Source organism: Spea bombifrons, chromosome 1, assembly GCF_027358695.1.
Source record: "Spea bombifrons isolate aSpeBom1 chromosome 1, aSpeBom1.2.pri, whole genome shotgun sequence".
NCBI lineage: Eukaryota > Metazoa > Chordata > Amphibia > Anura > Pelobatidae > Spea > Spea bombifrons.
The window spans coordinates 119,323,772-119,337,511 of NC_071087.1; the positions used below are offsets into that span (position 1 = coordinate 119,323,772).

General features: G+C 42.7%; 2 protein-coding genes across 2 annotated transcripts in view; one reads left to right on the top strand and one right to left on the bottom strand.

Annotated features, from left to right (window-relative positions):
• C1H22orf39 (chromosome 1 C22orf39 homolog) overlaps positions 1-13,740 on the bottom strand; it is a 255,521-nt gene that overhangs the window by 106,847 nt on the left and 134,934 nt on the right. The window lies entirely within an intron of this gene.
• On the top strand, positions 346-13,671 carry PPM1F (protein phosphatase, Mg2+/Mn2+ dependent 1F). Its single transcript, XM_053470930.1, has 7 exons — positions 346-517; positions 5,376-5,518; positions 6,219-6,418; positions 6,755-6,943; positions 11,136-11,279; positions 11,521-11,614; positions 12,664-13,671. The coding sequence occupies exons 1-7, from the start codon at positions 360-362 to the stop codon at positions 13,026-13,028; spliced, it is 1,293 nt and encodes a 430-aa protein (XP_053326905.1). The 5' UTR covers positions 346-359; the 3' UTR covers positions 13,029-13,671.

Sequence of the window (13,740 nt, forward strand, 5' to 3'; positions counted from 1 at the left end):
CTAACCCACTATCCCCTCAGACACAAGCGCTGAAAAGTCCCCGCTCACCAATTCTTCATTCCCAGCTGCTGTTCTGTCATATCCCCGCCCACATGGACTGTACCACACTGTGCAGGGGTTCGGTAGATGTGTAAGCGCGCCCAGAATCAATTTTGTATTATTATCAGCCGTATATTTCTGGAGTTTAGCTCTAGATCAGGGCTTGCTCTCATTTTGTTTCGGGTGTGCTACCCCCTGTCCCCTACCTACTAATGTCACAAGGCTTACTTACCCCGCCCCGCTCCCCCTACGCGTAGCAGTCCCCTCACACGTGCGTCTGTCTGCAACTTCCGGGGTCCCGCAGAGTAAGGGACAACAGCATGGAGGAGGCTGACGGGGCTACCCGGGACTTCTTAGGGGACCTGCTTAGGGACCTCCCGGTGCAGCAAGAACAGCTGAGGTCGCCAAACCGCAGAGTGAGCCGGGAGGAGGCGGAGGGGGAGCTAGCAGAGGTCTTGCTCAGGTTTCTGGGAAGCAGGTGAGGGGAGCAACGTGTGTGTATTGCTGGGAAAAGGGCAGAAATAACTGCCCCATCCAGGGGGACTGAGGACTTCCTACGTTTTGAGTAATGCCACGATGTGATCTTTAATTAAAGTGGTGATATGTATGCTGCAGGGTTTTTATCCTTTAAATACGTTTCCGAGAGCCAAGCCACAAATAAGGACCTATGACACATATCTGATTATTTGTGTGTTTGTACTTGGCATCTATAATCATGTTGTTATTTATTGATAATCTGTGTTTGATCCTGAGATCGGTTTTATCACTGGGGCAGGAGTGTACACCTTATTCCGGGCTAGCTGGACCCTTACATAGAGAAGTCAGTAAGTCACAATCACAGACTCCCGCTTTAGTGAATAAGCACCGGCGATCATCCTTTTTGTCAGAATCTCTTTTCTGTATTATTATGGTGTCATCCACAGGGGGCAGTAAGCCTAGGGCCATCTCCACTTAGTATTGGACATAAGGATCCTCACATACTGTGCATCTATGGACTCTCCTCCAGAGGGCTAATATAGATGTTTTCCAAGGGCTTAGTCGTGCTAGCGGAGTCCACTGTCAACAGTTTTGCGGGTACCGTTTTTTGGGCAGCCATGGTTTGTTCCTGACTTTCCTATTAATAGTTCATTTGGGTAAATTTTGTGTTTTGACTCATGAAGTTACTTTGTTTCAAAGTTTTTAATAACACGGGTGGATTTATTTGTTTCTAGAGATTTACTGAAACCTTTAAAGCTTTTATGCTTTGAGTGAATGTTCACTCACATTATCTCGCTGCCCTCTCATCTACACTCACAACAGAACAAAAGTTCATGTGGCCTTATGTACTAGTGTTCCCTCCTGGGAAATATGATTACAGATCGTCGCTCCTACTGTTTGTTGTTGCGTCTGTATTATTTCTTAACTAATATATAGTCACACATGCTTTAAAGTAACCGTAAACAGAAATCCCATCGGTTGCTGTGCCATGGGCATCCATATCCATCTTCTACCTTAGATGAGACAGTAGACACAATCCTTTCTAGCACAGAAATGTTGTACCCCAGCCGTATGTCTAATGTAGCATAATTAAGGTGACAGTTTACCCCCCCAACCATGAATGGATATCATTTTTGTATATAATATATACATTTATAAGTGATGATCAAACACATCTCCCGGCTTGTGACCCACTTATTGTCAATCAACTCTAGTGCAGGCTTGATGAATGCTAAGGGTAGGTAAAAGTGCTTCCATTGACTCCAATGGGATCTTTTCCGTGCCACTGATTGGCTGGTTCAAGCAGCCAATCAGTGGAAAGAAATGTCAAGCCAAGGAAATGGAGGGCAGCTTCAGATGCAGTGCTGCAGCTTCTAGCTCAGTTTTCTGAAGAATGCATATTAAAATACTCGCAGAATACCTTAATATGCATTCTTCTATAGAAGGACTGTCAGGGACACTAACCTGTCCCTTTAAATATTCTTTGAGAACTCTTTTGATTGAAGTGATGACTGAATGTTTTGTCCAGGGCAGTAATAATGGTGGTTCTGCTTTTCTTTCTTTTGATTGTCTGTTATTTTGGTAATATATTTGACCTCTGTATCCTGCCACCCTGGAACCAATTCCACAGTTTCTTGCTTCCTGTCAGTAGATGTAACATCGCACAGCCAACAGCCGCAGAACAAACCTGGGAGTTACAATTTGGCCCGCCATAAGGAACAGCATTGCCATTTTTCCTATTCTTTTCCGGTGTGCCCCCTTAAAGGAGCCACGTTTCTAAACCAACAACCACGGTGCCTGCCTCTGTCACCAGCGATGTCTGTAGCATGTCCCGTCATTCCTAGAATGTTAAATTGTATTTTAAAGGGAGTTACAGTAGAAGTTGTCACAACAAAGCCGATTTTCTAATTAAATGTATTGATCCTTTTCTCCTGATTCCCTTGTTTTGCATGTGCCCTCTGTTAGTATAGTATATATGTTTATGCCATATACTTCTCAGCGATGCATGTTCCTGACAGACGGTATTTAGTGGCCTGCCTGGAATTGTTACAGCAGGCCCATCTTCATACTTGACATACCAAAGCACATTGTGTACTTATCAGTCTCTTACCTGCCGGACAGGTATTTAAAGGGGGGGAATAACATTATCTACATTTATGTTGGGAAACCTTATCCGCAAGCTGCATGTGTGTATGGCCTGGTTCATTGATTGAGCGTTTTAATTTCTGTGTATTTGTCAGCTAGATAAATCTAATAATATAATATTGTAGCATGTAATTTGTTATTGAAGTCCCACTGCTGTAAGCTCTGTTGCCCAAAGCACCATATTCTCATGCCAAATGTTGGCTTCATACCTGGCTAGGATGCCAGAGTGCTGGACTGATGCCAGCAAGTCTAAAACCCTTTTTACTCAATCAGAGAGAGAGCGCTGGGAGTTTGCATGCGCCATACACCTGGAAGAGTTAACTAAACAAGCAGCAATTTATAAATGAAACCATGCTTGCCTACATATATTGAATGTATTATTAAACAAACCTTGTTTTGGGCAAGAATTCCCTTTTCCAAGCAGTTACTGATTCCACGGTGTTTGGAATTCCAAATATTGGCTAAAATGGCTCTACTCCTTGCAATTGAATTTAGAAACAAACGAAAAATCACACAGAGGAAAAGGATCTGAATGAGGAATGTTTTCAGGCTGCTGTATATTAGCCATTTGCATGTGTTCCAACTCTGTTATCTTTATCCGGTCTATTGGACAAACACGTTGGCTTCTCATCGCAGCGAGTATGTTTAACAATACATTGTCTCAGGTTGTAATCACCCAGCCAGGCAATCTTGTGTTTATTCACGAAAGGGAGGGTTTGCAGGAAAGTTGTGTTTCAGCTGCCTGACTTCATTTCGCGTTATGGAGGTCCAGCCCCAGTGAGCCACTGCTGCACAAAGAGCTTTGCTGACCCTGTATAATGTGTAGTTAAATCGGTGAGATTTCTGCTAAGTCTCCTCACCCATTGAGTTATACATTATGCAGGGCCAGCTCAGCCATTGCTGCTGACAAAACATACCAGTGTTCAAGCCACAACTCTCCTGACAACTCATCCTTTAGCGAATAAACACCTTTGGCTAATGAAATTCTATGGAGGAGCTGACTTCATTGGAATTGCCATAAAGAATCAGCTCAGTGTGGGAAAACTCACTTGACGGACAATAATGGCAGCCTCCAAGTCCACAGATAAAGTTTATCGGAAGAGAATGAGATGAAACCAGTTTCTTTTGTCAGTGCTGACCTACATTCTTGTATACAGTACTGCATTTTATGCTCAAGAAGAATTTTTCCTTTCCACAAGACTTCCTTTTCAAAGTCAGTCTGGTACTGAGTGCTATTAGTGACCCATTTATTAACAGACGAAACAAATGATGAAATATCGAGCTTTCTCGAACCCACGGAAATCCCTTTTTGTGTTCTACTTGGGTAGCTTTCTTACTGCTTCTTGTTTTAATACCATATAAATGATCCTGTAAACCTTGTAAAACATGTCAGCTGCCCTGGTGGAGAAAAGGAACTGTTCTATTTACCATCTGCTCTATGAACGGCCTGTTTACCCCTGCTGTTATTAGTAACCAGCTTCCTGGGCACAGAGCTCAATGACAATAGAGAGAGTCTCGGGGAGCTTCCTATTCTCTGACCTCATTTCCCCCAGACTTCCTCTTTCTTCTAGCATTTCCTGACTCTGCCTATTCAGGAAATGAAGCAATGAAGTACTGACAAATGAAGTCAGTGAAATGGGGAACTACTTCTTGCATATCTGTCTGTGTTGTACTTTTCTAAAAAAGGAAATTGATGAGGATTGCTTTAAAATGTTTAGGATACGTATTTTGCTATTTGCTAAAAAGGCTTGCTTTGTAAAGAAGCGAAGACCGAATGCGTTCCTCCACACCGGACTCGTCAAAGCATGTGTTTATGGACGTTGCTTTGTGCACTGGGACACAGCCTGCTGGAACAAAAAAGGGCCTTCTCCAAACTGTTCCCACAAAGTTGGAAGCACACCACTGTCTAATGTCTTTATATGTTGTAGCGTTAACATTGCCTTTTGCTGGAACTATTGGGCCTGGCCACAACCCTGAAAAACAGCCTACACATTACCCCCCCCATACAAAATTTAACAGTAGACACTGTGCATTCTGGTAGGTAGCAATCTCTAGGCATCCACCAAACCCAGACTCATCCATCAGACTTCTAGATAGTGAATCAAGATTCATCACTCCAGAGAATGTGTTTCCATTGCTCCAGAGTCCAGTAGCCGTTTGCTTCGCACCATTTCAGCCAACACTTGGCATTCTGCGTTGTAATCTTTGGCTTGTGTGCAGCTGCTCAGCCATGGAAGGGCATTTAATGAAGCTCCTGACGCACAGTGCTTGCGCTGATGTTGCTTCCAGAGGCAGTTCGGAACTCATGGCAGCCCCACTACGTGAGTTTGCGTGGTCTACCGCCCTGTAGCTGGACTGTTGTTACTCCTAAATGTTTCCACTTCAAAATAATAGCACTTACAGTGAACCAGGACAGAAACTGTCAGATGAACTGATTTGTGGCGATGGTGGCATCCTATAAATCCCGAAGCTCTTCAGTACAACCCATTCTACTGCCAATGTTGGTCTATGGAGATGGCTGCCTATGTGCTTCATTTTATACACTTGTTAGCAATAGATGTGGCTGAAACTCAATAATTAGGAGTGGTGTCCAATGTATTTTTGTATGTGTGTATATTCTATAGAATGTTCGTAATAGGATATTTCTCATGTTGTTGTTGCCCTGCGGGTACCATGTTGCCAATTAGCCTGTTGTGTTATTTTGATATCTGCAGGGGAGCCCCCTCGTGGCTTTCTGCCTGTCTGGTCCAGGCTTCTGTCCACCAGACGCTGGAAGCAGACCTGTCCACATTTCTGCTGAGGAATGAAGCAGCAGACTCGGAGGAGGGGGAGCAGGAGAATGCAGAGAGAATAGACTGTAAGTGTTTTGTTACTTGAATTCTAAATAACCTACTCCAGACTCCTGGTTTGGGTAAATGTGAGCATAGTCCTTACAAAACCTAAAGTGGGGTGTGCAGTCTCCCCCTTGCTGGGCATGTTTAGTGGTTTCCCTTCTCCCTCTACTGGACAAAAATGAGAACTACAACTGAAAAGTATCACTTTAAAAAAAAAAACCCAAAGCATTCACATAATCACAATTAGCTCAACAACTGTGTGGAGTAACCTCTTGCACACTCCCTAGACAGCCAGTAAGAGACGGTTCACTTATATACCCAATTTTAAAGGGCTAGAAAATAAAGATTACATCAGATTCAAATGGCAATATACCCCACACCTCACCTTTCCTGATAACCCAAAAATTTCAGTGGGACACACCGGGCCGTATATTTACCGAGTGGGCAGCAGGAAGACTGGAAACTCTCACATCTCATTGCCTTTGAAAAGCGTGCCGTCAGGAAGAGGTCCCAGGGCATGGAGTCGTTCCCCAAGTCAATACTGTATCCCTGCTCCTCCCTGCCGCCGTGCTAATGAATTTAACCTTACATCACATCTCATACCCAGAACCTGTATTGCCATTGTTCATACTCATTCTATTATATGCCAGCTACACTGTGCATATAATAGCTTTCTGTTTGGTGTTACTTTCTCGCCTCCTCACGGTCTTGCCTGTCCTGCAGATCTTTGTTCCGATTCCTTACTCCGTCGCTGCCTCAGCTGTCTACAGGAAATCAGCAGTCAGTGGCAGAAATGTCTACCCCCCATTACACAGCCTGCTTGCCAGTTGAATATTTCTGCCCATGCCATTCGCAACACACGCAGGAAGATGGAGGATCGGCACGTAGCCATATTGGAGTTCAATCAGCTACATGGCATCACGGTAACATGAATTGTGTCCATATATAGTGAGATTAGGAAGAATTAGGAGGCCATGATGGCTACTAATATTTTGATCAAATAATTTTCGTCTTCACATGGGCCTATTATACGCAACAGGAGTGTCATTCTGTATGTTCATAATCGCCTCCTGCATTGGTTAAAGGATGCATGCAAAGACTTATGACCTCCACCATAAACCTATCTTACTCTCAGAATGTGAGGATTTGTCTCTTATATGTAATAACTGTGTCTACCACTACCACTTGTCCACTTTGTTTGTTAAGCAGTCCATTGCACAGTTAATTCACTGCTTCGCTACGCTGTATCTTGTTCACAGGATGGTGTAAAGAGGTCATATTTTGCAGTATTTGATGGGCATGGTGGGGTTGATGCTGCCAACTATGCAGCAGCCCACGTTCATGTGAACGTTGCTCGGCACGAATCCCTGGCACAAGACCCAGGACGGGCTCTGAAAGAATCCTTCCAGCGTACAGACATTATGTTTCTTCAGAAGGCAAAGAGAGAGGTGAGTGGGAAAACTGGGATTGTGCTTGGCTTATACTCTAGCATCTTGTGTAAGCTACAGGCATGACAAGCATATTTAAGCAGAATAAAATAATGAAATTTGAAATAGACATACATGCCAACGCTGAAGACCACAACACACATCTTGCAGTTAATGTCTTGCTGGGGGACTCTTATGACACTGTGTTGGATTATATTACAATTCATCTATAGATTTGCAACATATTTTGTAGTGCAATAAATTAGGGCTGAAACAACTAATCGATAAAATCGATAATAATCGATTATGAAAATCGTTGGCAACGAATTTCATCATCGATTAATCGAATCGATTTTTATCGATTATAAAAAGAGGTTTTTTTTCAGAGCAAATGCTCTGAAAAACTCCTCTCCTTATAATAATCCGATCTCAAACAGAGAATCCAGATCCCCCGCAACGCTGCAGGAGACCTGGACTCCCCTCACTGTCGGCCGGTCTCTCACTTCCGTCTCTCTCTCCCCTCCCATACACCCCTCTGACGCCTCCCCCTCCCTTAGGCTGTCTGTGCGATGCAGACCCCCATCAGCTGACAGAGAGGATGATTCTCTGTCAGCCTGTGAGTGTCTGCATCGCACAGACAGCCTCCGTTACTGCACTTCACTTACACTGTGGCTTCTATGAAGCTGCAGTGAAAGTCCTTGTCTAGTGAAGATCCGTTGCTGACAGGAGGCAGAGTGGAGAATGGGAGGGGGGAGGAGGCAGAGTGGAGAATGGGAGGGGGGAGGAGGCAGAGTGGAGAATGGGAGGGGGAGGAGGCAGAGTGGAGTATAGGAGGGGGAGGAGCCAGAGTGGCGTATGGGAGGGGGAGGGGCCAGAGTTGTATGGGAGAGGGGAGGAGCCAGAGTGGTGTATGGGAGGGGGGAGGAGGCAGAGTGGAGTATGGGAGGAGGGAGAGTGAAGTATGGGAGGGGGGAGGAGGCAAAGTGGTGTATGGGAGGGGGAGGAGGCAAAGTGATGTATGGGAGGGGGAGGAGGCAAAGTGATGTATGGGAGGGGGAGGAGGCAGAGTGGTGTATGGGAGGGGGAGGAGGCAGAGTGGTGTATGGGAGGGGGACGAGGCAGAGTGGAGTATGGGAGGGGGAGGAGGCAGAGTGAAGTATGGGAGGGAGAGGAGGCAGAGTGGAGTATGGGAGGGGGAGGAGGCAGAGTGGAGTATGGGAGGGGGAAGAGGCAGAGTGGAGTATGGGAGGGGGAAGAGGCAGAGTGGAGTATGGGAGGGGGAGGAGCCAGAGTGGAGTATGGGAGGGGGAGGAGCCAGAGTGGAGTATGGGAGGGGGAGGAGGCAGAGTGGAGTATGGGGGGGAGGAGCCAGAGTGGTGTATGGGAGGGGGAGGAGCCAGAGTGGTGTATTGGTGAGTTATAGTGGTTTATGGGGGGTATTATGAATTTCAGGGCATATAGGGGGTATAAGGCATATCGATATTAGGCATATCAGGGGGTCATAAAACATCTGGGGGTAAAAGGTATATCAGGGGGCTCAGTTGCATATCACTGGCATATAAGGAGTATAAGGCATATCAGGGGCACAGTGGCATATCAGGGGGCACAGTGGAATCTGGCATATAAGAGGTATAAGGCATATATGGGGGCAGAGTGGCAAGCTGGGGGTCTGATGTGCATAACCGGGGGCAGTTTGGTAAATAAAAAAAAAATAAACACGGCTTTTTTTCTCAGTTTTTATTAAATATGAAAAATAGTTAACATATGAATTAATATTTACTAATAACTTTGTATTAAAACCTAGTTTGAGAAACACCGTGTTTGGGTTATTGTAGCTTTTATTATTATGTCAGTAAAATAAGAAGGTGAATAGAGAGAGCCCATTGCAATAAAGAGATGAAAGTGTAAATTGTACGTTTTTTATTACATTATTTTAAATTTAAAAAAATTGCATTTTTTTATTCGATTAATCGAAAAAATAATCGGCCAACTAATCGATTATTAAAATAATCGTTAGTTGCAGCCCTACAATAAATGAACCACAGCAAAATAAAATATAAGAAGGGAGCAGAAGCTACTGCTGGCTGATTGATCCACTAGAAACATGCTCAAGCTTAACTGCTTTAGTGCTGGACTGCTACAGTTGCTGGGTGAGTCCAGCCCCTTACAAAAAACAAACAAACAAATGATATAAAAGAAATACGCTTTAAAAAGGGTGTGCATGAGTTGATGTCACCTTTTTTAAACTTAATTTTAAGATTCAAACACGTGTTTTGAGATGTCCCCTTCCTGATATTCTTCAGTGCTGCACCACTTTGTACAGTACTGCAGTTCACGACAATGACTCAAGCTTGTATGTTTATTTGTATTTACACACACTAACACTGTGTACAGTAACAGACACGCACATGCTAACGCCATGCTCAGAAACCATGTACACACAAATGTACACACGTGCTAATACCATACACTAAAACACACTCCTGCTAATGCCATACTGTAACATTCACAACACCATAAGCGCTAATGCTACACATTATACACATGCACACGCTATCCAATAACATACACCCGCTGGCTAACACTATACATATATAGAAATGCACACATACACTGACTCTGACACTACAGTATACACGCACACACTCGCACTACGGGTCCACCACCTCGTCGCTACCTGCCACAACACTACCTATCTTCTGCCATCGTGAATCCAGCGCCCTATGTTTCTTGTTGGGGTGGGATCAGGTAATGCAAATTATGTGACCCTGCTGGGACCCTGTTCACTGCGCCTCCACAGGAAAGTGTGGGGTGTCTGATTCGCAATCATAGCCCTGGCCAGTTTTTACCCCCTTGTACCACAAACCCCTGGCGTCCAGGGTTTGTCAAGCTCTATAATACATTATATAATATGATCAAAACAGTGGTATGTAAAGAAAATCCTTCTTGTCATGAAAAAATATACAATTCCAACTAAACACAAACGGCGCAGAAATGTTAAAATTGCTGCAAAAGGTACAAAATTTGAAAAACAGTCCCATCACAAAGGGGTTAACCAACATGCTTTAGCTGGTTCCTACAGTTACATGTGAAACATGTTAAAATGTTTTTTTTTTTTTTATCTAATTTAGAATTTTCAGTAGATCCTGAATAGGGTTAGGAATCAGGTAATTGAAGTGCCTCTACGGGGAAAACAGGACCCTCTCTACCTAATGTATCGGATTGTCTTAGTCTGTCAATTCTAGTCTTGTCATACCCCTTGAATATATGTATTGTATGAAGCGCTGCATATATTGTTGGTGCTATATAACAAAAAAAAAACAATAAAATTATAGTAATAATACCCCAATCAATCCTTGAGGAGTATTAAGAAAGTCAATCTTCTCGGTTTCTATGCTGATGACCTTATTATAACTCCTGTGTCAGTGGTATAATACAAAGATATATGGATACAGAGTAATGGCTGTTGCTGATCCCAGCTGGTATGTGATCACAAACCACTCTGAAGTATATTCGCTGAGACCAGGGAAAAGCATCTATTATTATTATTATTATTATTATTATTATTATTGCAGCGCTTAATACAATACATATATTCAAGGGGTATGACAAGAAGAGAATTGACAGACTAAGACAAACAGCCTGTGGAAGACAATAAGCAGGCTTTACAACCAAAGATGATACAACCAAAAATGGTGGTTAAGAACAACTGTATAGAAACGGTGAAGATTGACTTTCCTAATATTCCTGTATCGTTCTCAGGAGAATCCTAAGGATTGATTGGACTAATCTTGTTAGTTAAACCTCCCAAGCCATTAAATGACCTATTAGGAGGGTTTTTGGATCCTTTTTATTCCCTAATCACTTTTATTTCTATTTGTATTTATTGATTCCCCCACCCCCCTACTTTGAGAATTGGACATATATGTTCCATTACATACAGTGTACATTTTAATAATTTGTAATTTGTTTTGTTGGCTTTTATAGCCTTGAATGGGTGCTTACATTTTAATTTTATATTGTACATTTTAATGCATACAATATCTAACTTTGTCTTGCAAATCCCCAAAACGGGGCTCTTTGGCTTGGCAGTGAGATAGGTGGATATATGATATCTATGGACATCTGCCTGTTTTCATGTTCCATGCTCTGGGAATAGTTTAGATATATTTTCCTGTCTATCTATACTTGACCCCATTACATCTCCTTGCAGAGGCTGCGGAGCGGCACAACTGGAGTGTGCGCCTTACTGGAGGGTGAAAGACTGCATGTGGCATGGCTGGGGGACTCTCAGGCTCTCCTTGTAAGGCAGGGGAAATATGTCACACTCATGGACCCTCACAAGCCAGAACGAGAGGTAAGCGACCCCCAAAACACTATATTTCCTAATTTAATGGAATTTGGGGCGGGGGCTAGGCAGCTACCTTGACTTTTAAACCAGATGTCAGTCCATTGTTTCACCGTTCAATTAAAGCATCCTTTTTGGAGGTTGCACTTTTGCATTAGATAACTTTTTATCTAGTTATTTTGTTTCCCTTGTGCTGTGTTGAACCTCGCCAAGTCTCCCTTACTCACGTTATGATATTTTACTTTAATAGGATGAACGTGAAAGAATAGAAGCCATGGGAGGCTGCGTCGCTTTTATGGGCTGCTGGAGGGTCAACGGAACACTTGCTGTGTCCAGAGCTATTGGTAAGAAATTGTTTTGGGTTTGGTTTGGTTTTGCTTTTGTTTTGTTTTTGTTCTTTTTTTGTTTTTTGCATTTTGTTTGCACTTTTTCTTTCAAACTTCTATTTGAATACAATTGGTATAGCTAGAAAACATCTCAGTTCCCACACAGAGGCGATGAGAAATATATATTATAACATTATCCTATATAATACTATACAAGTTTTAATTTTGTAGCTTGGCCGTAGCTCATACATATCATATATGCATTCCAACATTATATTATGAGACAGTGTATTTGTTATATTTTACTGTCTGTAAATGATGCCTACTAGTTCATGTATCTGTGGATTATCCACGAGTCATATTGGCCTCAATAAAGATTGCCAAGGCCAGTTTATCTACCCATTGAGGAAGGTTTGTAGTTCCCAAACTGCATTGGTCTCCAGAAAGAACCTGTCTGTAAATGTCAAAATAAATGACAAAAACAATTTGATAAAATGTAGAGTGGGAAACAAAGCCTCAAACTTCTGAACGTGATAATGTCTAAAGATAACTGTACAAAGGGGGCATAACCTAAAACTGAAACCATGCATGTAACGTTGTATAATATTCTGTTAGCAGTATTATACACCATATGTTTTCTTAGGAAGTTTCCATTAAAGCAATGTTTTTCCATTTGTATTTGGTCAGTTTACATATAGAAACATAGCGGGCAATTACTTTCAAGGGATCCATGGATAAAGTGGATATAGAGGCAAAGGTGATCATTGTTGACTTTATTTGCGTGCGCCTACCCAGAATCCCTTGTGGTTGTGGCAGCACCATGAGATTTCTGAGGGGAAAACAAGGCTTCTGGCTTGTCTGGTGTCTGTAGATCAGTGTTTAATAATGTTTTTACTGCCCCCATATAGAAATATAAAATTCAATGGAAGCTATGATGTTTACAGTATGCCTGTTTTCCAGGTATAATTAGTCTAATACTGTATCAGAAACAACTAATCACCTCCCACATTGCCCTGTTTTGTGATATATAAAACATTATACTTTAATTATTCTGATTGTTTCTGCAGGTGACATTGATCAGAAGCCATATGTCTCTGGTGAGGGCGATGTAACCTCTCACGTACTCGATGGCTCAGAGGATTTTCTGGTTCTGGCGTGTGATGGCTTCTTTGATGCTGTGTCCCCATCAGAGGTCCCAGACCTTGTCTTTGCTCACCTTCAGGAAAATGGAGGTGATGGGCAGCATGTTGCAATGAGGCTAGTTAAGGCAGCCAAAGACGGCGGCTCGGGGGACAACATCACCGTGCTTGTTGTTTTTCTGCGGGATCCACTGAAAGTACTTGAAGATTTTCTTGCCCAGGACAGCAGAGAGGGGGAGCCCCTTTTTGACTTTGGTGGTGGAGTTGAAGTAGGGTCTGACCATGCAGGGTGACCGCAGGGAAAGTTTTGCTCTTTACAGGCTGCAACCTAAGAGCTGTGCCAAAGGGACAGTACCAGGAAGAGAAGCGTTCAGCTTTCTGCTACACAAAGACAGTTTCTTCACATATGTGCGGAGAGTTGATCATTGGGCAGCTTAAAATCTTCAGGTCAGGAGTTTAACAGTTTTTTGTTTTTTTTATTATTTGAGCTCTTTTTTGTGTTTGTATATTTTGTGGGCATTCAATAATGGAAAGGGCAATTGGCCCCTGGAGTAATTGAGAATGAATTGAGGTTTCTTTACCGCTCGCACTTAATATTGGAATTATTCTCAGAATTCATGGCATTGAAGCACTATTTCCAGTGTTTTGCAGTACTAGATGTGCTAAACATGTAGAAGATAAGAAAAAAGCACATCTTATCAGATTTTACTGGTCTAGAATTTTTTTTTTTATTCGATTTTAAAAAAAAGTCTTCTTGGCCAAATCTTCATTGCCATAAAAAATCAGCTCAATGGCGTGTTTGAGCAGGGAAGGTTACCCAAAATATCATAATGGCAGCCTCCAGATCTGGAGATAAAAACATTTTTTTTCCATGGGACCTGTACAAGCGTTCACTGGGGTTTAAATGCATTGACTGCTGTTACGTGTCAGAAAAAAATGAGAGATTCAATTTCCAAAAAAATAAGAGTTGCTTACGGCTCCCTTTGGCTTTTGGAATGTAAAGCT